The 13,551-nt window shown below is 61.2% G+C and overlaps 1 protein-coding gene across 1 annotated transcript; it reads left to right on the forward strand.

Annotated features, from left to right (window-relative positions):
- The first annotated feature begins 6,068 nt into the window (after positions 1-6,068).
- LOC117646038 lies at positions 6,069-8,615 on the forward strand. Its single transcript, XM_034386683.1, has 5 exons — positions 6,069-6,461; positions 7,055-7,185; positions 7,914-8,043; positions 8,144-8,250; positions 8,333-8,615. The coding sequence occupies exons 2-5, from the start codon at positions 7,073-7,075 to the stop codon at positions 8,388-8,390; spliced, it is 408 nt and encodes a 135-aa protein (XP_034242574.1). The 5' UTR covers positions 6,069-6,461; positions 7,055-7,072; the 3' UTR covers positions 8,391-8,615.
- The last annotated feature ends 4,936 nt before the right edge of the window (positions 8,616-13,551 follow it).

Raw genomic sequence — 13,551 nt, forward strand, 5'->3', positions numbered from 1 at the left:
CGTGGTTTCGGACGAGGACGCGTGTCGGATGAGATTCTTCGGCCCGTCTCATCAGACTTATCGCTCCGCGTTCAGAAAGTGATGCATCACGTCGCGGGGCGGGGCGGGGCGTTCGCCGGGTGCGGCGGCGGCGGGGGGAGGGGGGGGGAGGGGGGGAGGAGGGGGGGGGGCTTTCATATCCCGCTAGGCGGAGACCAATGAGGGCTGCCAGCACAATCGGGGTGGAGGAAAGGCCGAGGGAATGTGCCACGGTGGCGAAAGCTTTGTGCCGCTCCAGGCTCGCCCGGCCCGGCCAGGCGGCCAGGCGGCCAGGCAGCCAGGCGCTACAAGGGCCGGGACAAGCACCGCCGAGTGGCGCCGACAAAGTTCTCAAAGACTTGCGGGACACGTGACGTCACTCCAGGTGACCGCGGGTGGGCAGTTGCCCCCCTTCCCCCTCCCCTCTGACGGCATTCCCTCCTCCTCCCCCTCCCCCGGGCAGACGACGACGTGGATTTCGGCGGGACAGGCCCGAATTGGTTACGTGGTTAGTGCGGGCATTCCCGTCGTAACAGTTGGCGGCCAAGGAGAGGCCTTGGAGTGTTTGGTCGGGGGGGGGGGGGGGATACACCGGCGGTGGTGCCCGGGACGCCAAGTGCCCCTCCCGCGCTCGGCCGCCGCCGGAACCACTTTCCGGAGGAAGTTTAGCGGAAATTTTTGACAGCGGGCGGGAACGGTCTGCGCGAGCGATGTGCTGACCGTCGCAATGAAAGCTAACAAAACTTTCCGCCTCGACTCTCTGTGTGTGTGTGAGTGTGTGTGTGTGTGAGTGCGTCTGTCTGTTGTGCATGGTGTACATGCGAGTATAAAATCCAATATTAGTCGTCTCGGAAAGCGCGCGCGCGACAGAGGCCAACAACGTCGTCACTCAGACGGTCGACATGTTTCAACAGATATCTCGACGCTCTAAAAAAAAATGGTGGGGTGGAAAAAGTGCCGAGCTGTGTTGGAATTAGAAATGAAGAATAGAGAAGCAAAGACCCTGATGGCCGCAGCGGCGTTTGCTGGAACACCTTCCGTCGTGTCGGAGTGACGCCGCCCCGCCACGCCGCGCACGTCACACACCGCAAACGCCGTCCCGCGGAGAGCGGCAAATCAAAGACACAGAGGCGAGGCGTAAGGAAGGGAAAGGGGGGGGGGGTGAGAGACAGAAGTAAAGTGGAGGAGAGAGGGGGCAGGAAAGTTGCGATCAATTTTAGCGAGTTTTATCGGGAGCGTGTCCCCAGCGTGCCGCGCCGAGGCAAAGGTGGCGGTAAAAAAGGGAGGGAAAATAAAAGATAAATGCGTCGCTTTTTCTCCTCTTTGTTGCCTTGGCGGCGCACTTTTAATTTGTGTGCTGCGGCCGCGCGGCCCTGAGCAGTTCGAACCGCTTGCAGCCGGACTGGCCGGACTGGTCGGACTCACGGGCAGAGCGCCCGCCGAGTCCAGGGTAGGCCAGCCCCCCGCGCGGCCGTGCGCCGGCACTGCCTACCTCCACGGCGCTCCGCTCCGCGCTCCGCTCCACGCGACCCCCGACCTTTCAACAGTTTGGCGCGCGACTCGAGAGCCGAGCCTTGTTCTCGCGGCAGGATCGCGGCCAGAGCCAATCCATCGAACCATGTTTGTTTCATCTCTTGGGCCTCGGCTGCCTCTCGAGCCTCCCTCTATTCCACGTCCTCGTCGCGATCTAAAATTCATCCTCCAGGCGGCCCGGCCTTGGGCCGGCAGGCCGAAGGACGGCGCCCGGTCCTCTTCGCACTCCGGCTGCACGCCCCCTCCCCCCTGTCCCTGTGCAAAGTTACGGCGATGGCAAGAGTCCCTGAGAGCGGGGCGGGCGTGGCGGGCCGCGGCGCGGAAGACCGTTCCGAGTCTAGGAGACGGCGACGCGAGACGACCGGGCAGGCTGCCGCCACCCCTCCTGCGCTAGGACGCTGGCGGCGCGGCGGCGGCACGGCGGCGGCGCTGCGACAGAGAAATTAACAGGATTCCCGGCGCGCGCGACACAAGTTCGAGACACTCCGCGCGCCGCGGCGTATTTACGTACCAATTTGTATGCAAATTTTTCCACCTGCTTTCCTCCGCTCGTTATGAGAGGCGAGAACGGCGCCGCCGGTCCTCAGCGCCGTGGCGAAGAGCGCCCCCGGCACACCCAAAAACAAATCTTTGAAAAAAAAAAACTGAAATAAACTGTCCTTTTGTAAATGTTTTCCGTCGCCATTCACGATGAAATGAAAGCTGACCACAGCCAGTCCGATTGTTTTTAACGTGTGCGGCTCAGCGGACAGGCCCGGTAGGCCCCGCGGCGTCGCTCCCCGTGGTGACAATGGCTGCGGAAAAGAAAGCCGCTTTAATAGAGTGACCGAGTGACGGGAATGGATGGCATTCCTCGGGTCAAGCCTTGCCACGGTCATTAATTTCATGTCTCAATAGCAGCCCCCCCCCCCTCCCCTCCTTCCCTGCCGGACGCGGCCCCGGGGGGAAATGTGTTTGCCTCTAGACACGTTCAAGGGGGGCGAGGCGTGCCAGGCGACGGGCCCTGCAGGCTGATTCCGATTCGTCGCCCCTGTCTCTCTCGCACCCACGCGGAGCGCTCCAGGGGTGTGAGAGAGACAGAGAGACGAAGTCGCCGGCCCGAAGGTGACAACGGCGAGTCCGCGTGGAGTTGGATGGATTTGAATGGATTCGAAAGGCCTCGTCCTGCTGGCTCCTCGCCCTCCTCGCACTCGCCCTGAAGCGCCCGGCAAACGCCACTATTTTGCGAGCCGGGCCCGACAAGCGCCACCATTTTGCGAGCGCTGCCAACGCAACGCCCCGGCAGCCTCCGCCCGGCCCCCGCTCAACAAGGGCGTCAAACACGTACACGCAAACAAGCCGCCCCCTCCCTCCTTGTCTCGCCGCAAACAAGATGTTATCCCCGGGTCACGGGGCCGGCCGACGGCCACCGACGTCCGGGCCGAAGCGCCGCGCCCTGAGTGCACCCACACCAGAAAGCGCCATTCGCTTCGAGGCAGGCTGATTACAGTGGCCGAGAACAAAGAGGCATCGGGTTTCGACTCTCAGGTCGGGCGATCGAACCCGCTCACATCTTTTCATTTTTTGACTGGCTCTCCCACTGCGGCTCGAACCCGAGCTCGAACCCATTCCCTCGCAGCCTTCGTAATTTTATCTGAGAAAATACGGGAAAATTGTCGTCGAGCCGTACCTCGATTGACATAGAGAATGAGCCACGGATGTTTGTCCAGACACGGTGAGCGCTGTGCGCGAGCGCCGCCGAGAAACGCCGGCGGAAGATGAGAGAAATGCCACGAAAACATAAATCCACCCTGGAACGATATCAAACGCATGAGACACATTTGGAGCAAGCAGCACGAGTCAGAGAGGGCCGCTCGGGACAGCCCCCCCCCCCCCCCCCCCCCCTTTCCCCTAGGCCCGGCCCGCCAGCAGGCTGCAGCCTCCGACCCGACCGGGAACAGCAATGGTCATAATGCGATTAGCGATCATTCTTCCTAATGGGAGTTTCCCTCCTCTAATAGTGGAAAATAAATCTAAAGGGCCCTGCTTCAATCCGAGGCCGCTGACGGCGTGGCACGGCGTGGCACGGCGTGGCACACAGCGAAATCAGTTGGGCCTTGGTCCGGCCCTGCTGCCCGCTAGATAAATAACTCCAGGGCTTATTGCCGGAACAGCGCGGAAAAAACAATGAGAACGGGGCGGTTTGGCGGAGGGCGTGCAAACGTGCGCACGCCTCTTGTAAAAAAAAATGGAACAGACAACAATGAGAGGAAAAAAATTGTAAATTTACCTTCTTACTCGCAGAGAGGATTACGGTCTTGTGGGCGTGGCAAGGCCCTTGCCACGAGCGTCGGCTGCTCTGGGCGGGCCGACGGCCACCGCTCGGCCACCACAAATTAAACACAACTCAGTCTTGCCAATTTTGTTGTGCGTTTTTCCCCCGCTCCCTAGCTGCGACACGGTCCCGACAGAGTCACCCCACCCCACCCCACCCCACCCCACCCCGCCCCGCCCCGCCCCGCCCCGCCATGGCGCCCAGAGAGCGGCGACATGCAAATACTCCGTGTCGGGCCAGCCCCGGCCAGCCCCACCGGCCGCACTAAGGCTTCCAATACGGAATGATGATTTTACCGAGGAAACGGGAGGAGGGTAAAACAGGGCGGCAGGGGAAGGAGAAGCGAGGGGAAGGGTGGACGTCGCCGGAGAGTCACGGGCAGGTTTAATGGAACGGCAAGGAGGCCGTTGCACTGCCCCCCCCCCCCTCCCCTCCCCGTCTCCACCGCTTCGTCATTAGAACGTCACTTTGAAGGGACACAAACATGTAAACAAGCGGCCGGCGTCGTTAAGCCCGTCTTTTTCCTCCCTAATGTTTTAATTTGCCCATTTTGCATAAATGAAAACTCGTTAAGGCGACTTTCCCGCTCCGCTAGGAATCGCACCTCTCCGGCCAATATCCGAGCGGTCCGTCGAGAACCTCCGCCAGAAGTTGTCGCGCTTCCGCTCCTATTCTTCTGTGTTGACGTCTCTCCCGCCAGACGCCTTCAAGCTGGCCATTGTTTCGTTGCAGCCGTCGAGTCGCTGCTGCGGCGGTGGCGCCTGGACAACCCCGTGCCCGCGCCGCTGGTGCCGCTGGAGGCCGAGCGCGCGGCGCCGTCGTCGTCGTGGGGCCCTAGGACGCCGCCGAGGACGGGCGACGAGGAGCTGGAGGACCTGCAGCACTACCCCGCGCGGTACGTATGAGGACGACGAGGACGCGGCGCAGCGCCCCGGCCAACGTGGCAATGCAATCATGGCAAAAATTGGGAGCCGTCAATGTGTCAGCGCCATTGACGCCCTGTGGACCGTGGAAGGGGGGGCTGTGTTGCCACAGCGGCGCCAAACACGCGGCGTCAAACACCGCGGCTTACAGCGTTACGCCCTGCTTCGCCCTGCTTTCCGGCTGGAGTGACCCACACTGCAGCCCCCCCCCCTTCCCCTCGACTCGATTCGCGTCGCGGTGATCGCGGCCGACAGTGATTGTGGCATGCTGACCCAGCGCGCCAGCGAGCGCGGCTCAAACCTTCCCAAGTTATTTTGTTGCCATTAACCTCCCTCCTGTTTTCGCTCAAAGTGCGCTTCAGTAACGCGTGACCGTTTCTCTGGCGTGCGTTAGTGACGTGGCTGCGCTGCCTTGGCCTGCCCGCAGGCGGTCCCTGCACTGGCTCCCCAGCGGGCTGGGCACGCACTGGGACCTTCACGGCGAGAACAGCCACCCCCTGCGGCACGCCAAGCACCACCGCAAGCACCACCGCAGCACGACCGAGGCCCCCGTCCAGCACGACGTGCCCGTCGACGCGCCCGTCCACGTCACCGTCCAGGACGCCGCCACGTCGGAGCAGCAGCTGCCCACCACGACGACGACGCCGGCCCCGCAGCAGCAGCAGCAGCCCAACAAGACATTGGGCAAGTTCCGACCACGTTCTTTGTTGTAGTCGCCGTCTCTTTTCTTCAGGCAGTTCGCCAGTATTTCTTTTCAACCATTTCGGATCGCTGCCAAATTATTTGGAGGGCGCGCGGCAGCTGTCACCAGGAGGCCGTGCTGGCCCCGCTGGTGCCGGCGCCACACGTAGACTGGCTGCATGGGCGCGCCGGGCGCGGTATTTCGTGCGCGTTTCCGGCCCCGAGGGTGCCGCGTTGCCGCATGTGTGTCTGTGCGGACGGCGCGGTCCTGAGGGAGGCCTCCCTGGGGACCGCCAAGCCCCCCGCCCTTGCCCCGCCCCTCCGGCCGGCGTCCCTGGGCGCGGTGCAGCGGGAAGGGTGGGCATTTCGGGAGTTTATTGCTCGATGGCGTGGCGGACCACTGGCGGTACACTGGTGGCCGGCCAGTGCATGGCGATGGCGTCCACGGCAGCCGAGTCGCATTAGCGTCCCGGTTGGTTATCACGCGTGGCAGCGCCCATGGTGCCGCCGCGGCACGGCCAGGCGCGTTCCACTGGAAAAGGAAAAAAAAGAGTTGTCAATCCGAGCGCACTTTTGTCTCCCATTGATAGATGCTCCCGGATTAGTTGCGATCACTCCACCCATGGGAGGCTAATGCTCCCGGATTGCCAACTCATTGTTTCCATTGTAGGGGAGAGTGACGGCGATAGCGAGCGGCCCGGCCCGGACTCGGGACGGGGCGAGTACCGGGTGAAAGACCCAGTTTGTTCCTTTGTTGTTGCATATGTTTGTTTTCTGAGGGGTCATTCGGAGTCAATTTTTCTCCTCAATCTTTTCCAGACCGCTTCCTGCCGCTGGCGCTGTCGTCGGACTTCGCGTCCAGAGGGGCGGTGGCCGACGTGGTGGTGGACAAGGCCGCCGCGGAGTCGCCGCCGCGGCCCCGGGACCTGCCCGACGACCCGTCCATCCACGTGCGGCCCGCCCTGGACGACACCTGCTACTCCAGCAACCAGGTGAGCCGCGCCCCGCCCCGCCCCGCCGCGCCGAACGCGAACAAGGGCGTCAACGCCGGGCGTGGCGGCCCGGCGGGCGGCACGCTGAATTACCCACCCGTAAATCACGCTGTTTGCTCTTTCCAGTAAATTTCACTTTTCGCGTTGGCCGCGTTGGCCGCGTCGCCGCGCGCCGTGTTGACACGCGGTGACAACGCGTGCGCCGCGCATAAAGAAGCCCGCTGTTGTGCCGCGGCACGGCACGCCACGCCGCGGCACGGTGGCCGCGTGACAATGGCGCCTTTGTGGAGCCGCCGCGCCTATTACGGTGGCGGGCCTATCCGGCCTATCCGGCCTATCGGGGCGTGCGCCGTGCGATGCTGTGCGCACTGTACGTCGGGGCATGCGGGGTCGGCGCGGTCGCGATGCGGGACTCGAGTGAACCCTTTTTGACCAGCCGCAATCCATACTCGTTGGCAGGCGAGAGCGTAGAGGCATTGACACGTAACAACTATGTTGGTTGTTCGAGTCCCACCGTGCTTTGCATTGTTTATCGACGGATCTAAATTTGTGGTAACTGACCGCCACTGCCGCTTCATTGCCAATGCCCGCAGGTGCTCATCATCATTGCCATGACGTGCATGCTGTCGCTGGGCTTCATCGCGCTGGTCATGGGCTGCGTCCACTGCTGCACCGCCAACGTCAAGGCCAAGGAGTACGAGACCTTCGACACGCCGTTCTTACAGTAAGTGATGTCGCCACTGTGTCTCTCTCACCCCAGCCAAGTTGGACACAGCAATAGAAGGAGACACAGCAACGCAGCGCGCTTCTGGTTGTCTCTGCGAGCGTTCTCGAGCGCCTCCGATGTCATTTGTGCGTGACTCTGCGAGGAGACGCTAAGCCGCGCCGTGCTGGCGCTGACTGGTGTGGTTTTTGATTGAGCCCCGTCTGCGTGCCGCCCCGGCCACGCGCCGCGCTTGGCCGCCCCCCGGATTGCAAAGCGCCGCCAGGTTCGCCAGGTGTGCTCTGATGTGAGTAATTAAATTCGGCGCGCCCCCGCGCTGCTTTCCCTTTCAGGCAGTCGCGTCTTTCATCTTTCGGCTTCGTTGCGGTCAGCGTTGCCGAGATCGGCGTCGAAACCACTTGCGCAACAATTTGGGTCACTGAATCCCAGAACGCGTAATAGTCCAGGCCGAAAGTTTCGAGAATTTTCCGCTAGTAGGGCTTTAAAGCTCGGCTTTTGAAGGTGAAACGACCCTTTACGTAACAGCGTATAATAAATCGTTATGGAACGGAACAGCGAGAGTCGGGTCGCAGACTTTTAAAAGTGATTTCCCCCTCGAATGCTGTTTCCAATTCCCAGCGCAGTCCGGATGCCCAGGGCGCGAAAAAGGGTTGCTTAGTCGCGTTCTATTCGGGATCGATACTTGTGGCTTGACGCCTGCCTGTGGCCCGCTTTGTGTGTTTGCGCAGGCTGGACCACTGCGACCTGGGCTTGGGCCCCCGCAGCCCCCGCAGCCCGCGCGGCCCCCGCAGCCCCCGCACCACGCGGCACAAGGCCGACGCCGGCTGGTCCGTGCTGCGGAAGCTGCACCCCACGCCCGTACGTCCACTGTTTTGTTTCTGTTCTTAAAAAAAAAGTCTGTTTACTTATTTAAATATACTAGTGTCTCAATTTTTTTGAAACCGTTTTCTGCAACTAGGATGCTGACAACGGCAATGAGTCCGAGGAAGAACTGCTGTTCCACGCCCCCTCGGGGCCCGTGGACTCGCCCTCACTGATCTCCCTGCACTCCCTGCAGTCGGCCAGGTGAGTGGCACTCTGGGCGGCACGGCCGGGCTCTCCGTCCCCTTCAAGTAGCACTCTGAAACAAACGACGCCCTTCGCGCAGGGAGCGAGGATCGTCGATGTCCATGGAGGACCTCCTGCTGCTGGGCCGGTGCCGATAGACCCGCGTCCTGGCGGACCTGCTGACAGTCCGGGGGGTCCAGGACGTCCCGGAAGCCCTGGCCGTTCTGGGAGTCCAGGAAGTTCTAGGAGTCCTGAAAAAGTCACGGTGGTCCTGGAAGTTCTGGAAGTCCAGGGTAAGTCCTGGCAAGAGGACACGCAGCGCTGCCCAGGACCGGCCGAGGGACCGGCCGAGGGACCGGCCGAGGGACCGGCCGAGGGACCGGCCGAGGGACCGGCCGAGGGACCGGCCGAGGGACCGGCCGAGGGACCGGCCGAGGGACCGGCCGAGGGACCGGCCGAGGGACCGGCCGAGGGACCGGCCGAGGGACCGGCCGAGGGACCGGCCGACCGTCCGAGCTGCTCATCACGGAGCTCCGCCAGCGGCGGCAAGCGGCCACCCCGACTCCACTTCCAAGTGCGGCGATTAGCAGACACAGCAGCAGTGCGGCCCCTTCTGGCCGCCCCGTTTTGCGTTTGCAATTTTACGGAACAGTGCGCGTGCGAAGCTGTACGCGTCCGGGGCTGAAAATTAATTTGGCTGTGTCGTGTTTGGGCGGAGGCGGCCGAGGCGGCCGAGGCGGAGGCAGCGGCGGAGGGGCTGCCGGAATGACAATCGGCTTGCCCGCGTTGCCGCGCGTCATCGCGGGCACACTGTCGAAGGCCGGGACAGGCAACGGCAATGGTGCCCCCGCAGCGAAGCGCAACGAAGGGAGAAATAAGAATCAACAGGCATATCAAACCAGCGGGTCTCGGCTTCTTCGAAATGCGGACGTTCACTACTGTGCGAGCGTCACTGTTGTTATTGTTCCTTCGTTTGACGATGCGATCAAGTCACTTTTTCCGTGAGAAAAGAACGAAATTGTTCTAGTTGCCAACTTTGTTCAGGAGGCTGAATTTCATAGCTGCTGTCGAAAGTCCTTTACAACTGAATGCTGGTTTCCACGACCAAACATTTGTAGGGGACAAAACTCAGGTGGGGTTTGCTAGTCCGCGGTCGTAGCAACCAGCTTCTGATGGTTGGAATTGGATTTTCGATTGCAGCTATCGAATTTATCCTTTCCCCTATAAAGTCTTTTTTTTCGTGCAACATCATATCGTTACCATACATCGTTGTGTACATAGTTACGAACTTTAGTTTCTTGTTCCATAGAAATTTTCTAATCTATCTTTTCTATGCAATTATCTATCACTCCCCACCTTCATTCGACAATAAAGTGATAAACGCCCGCCTTTGTGTACATAAATGGGCTCTAAACGTGAAGTCGAACTTTATAGGTGAGTTTCGTTTCGGGTGCGAAGAGATGACTGAAATAGTTTGCGAGTAAAATTGTTAGTTGTAAAGACGTCGTTGCTGGCAACGTTGGGATGCACTGTTTCCGGATTGCCTCATGTCTCGGCGTGAGTAGTTTTTGTGAAAATCTGGGAAACGAAGTGCTGTGTGGTATAAGGGATGACTTTTGTATGGCATTTCCTGTTTCCTGTTGAAATGTTTCCTTCGGTCGTAGATTCAAAACACATCTTTATCGTTAGGTGTAGGTGGATGACACAGTATTTTTGTATAGCGTCATAAATATCATCAATAAAGTTTTAATTTTTAGCTAAAAGCATCGCGTTGTCCTTTCTCCCTTCCTTTCCTGGGCGAGGCATGGCAACTCTCAAGGGCAGAGATGGATTCCGGGGTTCGCGATGTTACAAAAGTTGAAACTCTTTTCCCAATCGTTCAGCACTCCCCCCTCTGGATCCGCACCCTGCGGTCCCTGCTCCCAGCGTGAGTGTGCGCGGCACCCCAGTCGGCCCAGCCCGGCGCGGCCCCTGGAAGCCGGCCAGGACGTCTTGTCCGCGCTCCAGGCTCCAGCAAGGGCCCCAGGCTCCAGGCGACAGCGCGGAGAATCATTGACTGCAGCCCCGACACGCCTCGCGTTCGCCAGCCGTGTTCGCCCCTGCGACCCCCGTATGATTTATGGGTCGCTTCATGGCGAAGTAGATTGTTCGCGTCTCCGCGGTGATGGTGTCGGAGAGGGGGGAAAGGGGGGAGGGGGGGAATCAGCGGCCCTGTCCTTCCGCCTGAATAGCAGAGAGAGGGATGTGAAATGTTAACGAAATGCAGCAGAGGTCGCGGGGTGGTGCCACCATGGTGGAGCATGACGTCGCGTGCAAGGCCTACGCTACGCGACCCTCGAAAGGCCAAGGCGAGATTAAGGCAGCCGTACCCGCTACAGCGCTCGCTTCTTACTCGCCTCACCGCGGCCACCTTCCTGGCAGGCTGCTATCTAGAAGGAAGGGGGCAAAGGGACCCTAGCTATCCTTGACCACTGGATGCCCGGTATGCAAGGAAGGCAAAAAGGGCTACTGTACTGAGGCCGGGTCTGGGTCTGCCACTGGCTGCAACATGCGGGATGCGAGGTCGCTGGGCTGGGCGGTGACCACCGCAGCCAAAGTTGCTCTCCACTCCACCTGCCGGAAACACCGTCCGCACCGGAAGCGGCGGAAGGGCCGCTGTGATCTGGGCGGCTTAGTCGAAGTACCGCCGGAAAGGCAGCAGCCAGCCAGCGCCGCGCTGAGCCCTCTGATCCCCCGTTATCCCTGCAGCCCCCCCCCCCTCTCTCTCTCTCTGTCCGACCGCGGCTTGCGGCCTGACTCGGCCTAATGAGCCCCGTGCGCCGTCCGGCCAAACCGCGTTATGAAAACAAAAAGGGAGGTAGCAAACCCCTCAACCCCAGCCAGCGGGGCTGGCCGACCACGCAATCATTGGCCTGGCCGTGCATGCATTGGCTCCGATAGTCAGTTATGGCTTTCCACGTAATCTGGCGCACCGAACGGCCGGCCAGCGCGGCCACTGGTGGCCACTGGCGCGCTGCCCCTGCCGCGTATGCAACAAGCAGGGGCCCGGAGTCAAGCCACCGAGTCGGGCCCCGGAGTCGGGCCCCGCATAGGCCGCGGGCCGTGGCGCCACCTGGCGGCCGCGAGGTGAAGCGGCAGCGGAGATACGCCGCGGATACGCCGCGACGGGCCGGCGATACCCCGCGCGCAGCGACGGGCCCAACGAAGGGGCCGCCCGCCGGGTAGTCGTGAAAAGAAGAAGAAGAAGAGAAGAAGAAGAAAGAAGAAGAAGAAGAAGAAGAAGAAGAAGAAGAAGAAGAAGAAGAAGAAGAAGAAGAAGAAGAAGAAGAAGAAAGAAGACTCGATTTATTTAAATATTCAAAATCAAGCTACTCCTCCCCTTACACACACAACATTCTAGCACTCTCCAGACCCAACTCTTTCATGCCCCGCCTCGGGAATGCTACACTTAGTATGGGGGTCCCGCGTTCACAAAGTTGTCATGATGTCGAGTATAACCCCTGCAGCCCTTGTGCAGCCACCACTGCGTCAAATAGCTGTTTAAGGCCTTCCCTCAAACGTCCTGCTGGCACTCTTAGGACCTTCCTCTTTTTAGTGCCACCTTGGGAATCCCTCAGCCCCACTTCGGAGCATCGCCCCCACAAAGTAGTCAAAATGTTGACAAACCCAAATTTAGACACTGCATGTCATGTCAAGTACATTTCCTTGATGTATTTGCTACGTCATGATCACTGACTGTGCGATGCTCCCCTGATGAAAACAGTTTCGTCCTGCAATCACGATGCCATAGGCGCTATTTGCAAAACGCTTCGTTATTGGCTAAGGGAAACAACAAAGCAGGCCGCTGTTTGAACAGGATGAAGACGCGATGAGGGAAGAGGGAAGCGAGCCGGGAATGCAGCAAAAGGCAAAAGGCACAGAATCGGGGAGAGAGGTCATTGCCGGGCCGCGGCCGGGCCGGTCTCTTGCCGCGATGGCCGAGGCGGCGGGGCGGCGGGGCGGCGAGGCGCGGGGCTCGCTGCGCCAGCCTGCGCCCCCCACCCCCTCCAGCCTCCGCGGCTGCTTCGCGGTCCGCGGGTTGGGCGGACTGCAAACGCCGCTGCGCGGGGCGTGGGGGGGCGTGGCGGGGCGTGGCGGGGCGCGGCGGGGCGTGGCGGGGCGTGGCGGGGCGTGGCGGGGCGTGGCGGGGCGCGGCGAGGCGGGGGGGCCACCACCGCGCCGTGGACGGGCGCGCGGCCTGCGGTGCCTGCGGCCGGACAGTGCCGAGGCAGCCGCTGGAGCGGTGTGGCGCAGACTGGAGTGGCGAGTCGAGGCGCAGCGCGAGCAGCCTGGAGCCGACCGCGCGCGTGTGTGTGTGTGAGTGTGTGTGTGTGCGTTGGCGCCGAGTGACAGTGGCAGGCCTTGACAGTGGCGTGCCTTGACAGCGGCGCGGCCGGCATCACCACCTCGACTGGATTACTTTGGGACCGCGACACCACCCAGCCGGCGCAGGCCGACGGCACCGACGGCAGGCCCAGGTGAGTGAGCGAGCGCGACACCGGAATGCGGCCCCACTATCGCTGCACTATCGGCAACGGGATGGCTTCGTGACGTCATGATAAGCCCCGCGCACCGGCTAATGAACGCTAATTTATGCAAACACGTCCGATAATTAAAGGTGGTCCGGCCGGCCGCTGCGGTCGCTCGCTTGTTTTCCTTTTCGGCCGAGAGGCGAGGGGGGCAGCGTCGATACAGTCACTCCTCTTCCTCCTCGCGGCACGGCGTCAGCCTCGCCCTTGATATTGTCTCCGGGACGTTTTCTCCCCAAAGAGTAAAAGTCATTTTTTCGCCGCTGTTGGTTTTTTTTTCGAGTGCGATTATCTCAGAGAAAACAAGACGGCGGGCGCCTCTCCGCTACCGGGTGCCGTGCCGGGTGCCGCCGTGCCGCCCCGAAACGGAACGGAGGCCAGACTCATCAGAAAATGGCACTGATACAATCTGTCGCCGCTTCCTCCCGGTCGCTGCAAACAAAGACGAGATGAGTGTCACGCCTTGCAACCCCCCCCCCCCCCCCGTTCGGCTTCGGGGCGTCGGCGCCTCGCGAGGCCTCTCTTTCACGCCGGCGGGCGCGGCGCGGCGCGAGCTGACTGCACCTGGGCAGAACGACATGATTCGCCGATAGAGACAAAACGACCACTTCCGGCATCTCTCTCTCTCTCTCATTTTCTCTGTGTTGCTTGCGTGGTGGAGGAATTCTTCAGACGAAGCGACCACTGTGGTTTTGAAGGAGAACACCTCGCGCGGATCCGTGCGTGCGGCATAAGGACAAAGGCCCTTAGA

The sequence above is a fragment of the Thrips palmi genome, unplaced genomic scaffold, assembly GCF_012932325.1.
Source record: "Thrips palmi isolate BJ-2018 unplaced genomic scaffold, TpBJ-2018v1 HiC_scaffold_19, whole genome shotgun sequence".
Classification (NCBI taxonomy): Eukaryota; Metazoa; Arthropoda; class Insecta; order Thysanoptera; family Thripidae; genus Thrips; species Thrips palmi.

What these genes read in the sequence shown, in the direction of transcription:
- LOC117646038 (XM_034386683.1), top strand. Translation starts at nt 7,073, where the DNA reads ATGACGTGCATGCTGTCGCTGGGCTTCATCGCGCTGGTCATGGGCTGC. An exon ending in TTCGACACGCCGTTCTTACA is followed by an intron (nt 7,186 to 7,913) that starts GTAAGTGATGTC and finishes GTGTTTGCGCAG; the next exon opens with GCTGGACCACTGCGACCTGG. An exon ending in CACTCCCTGCAGTCGGCCAG is followed by an intron (nt 8,251 to 8,332) that starts GTGAGTGGCACT and finishes CCCTTCGCGCAG; the next exon opens with GGAGCGAGGATCGTCGATGT.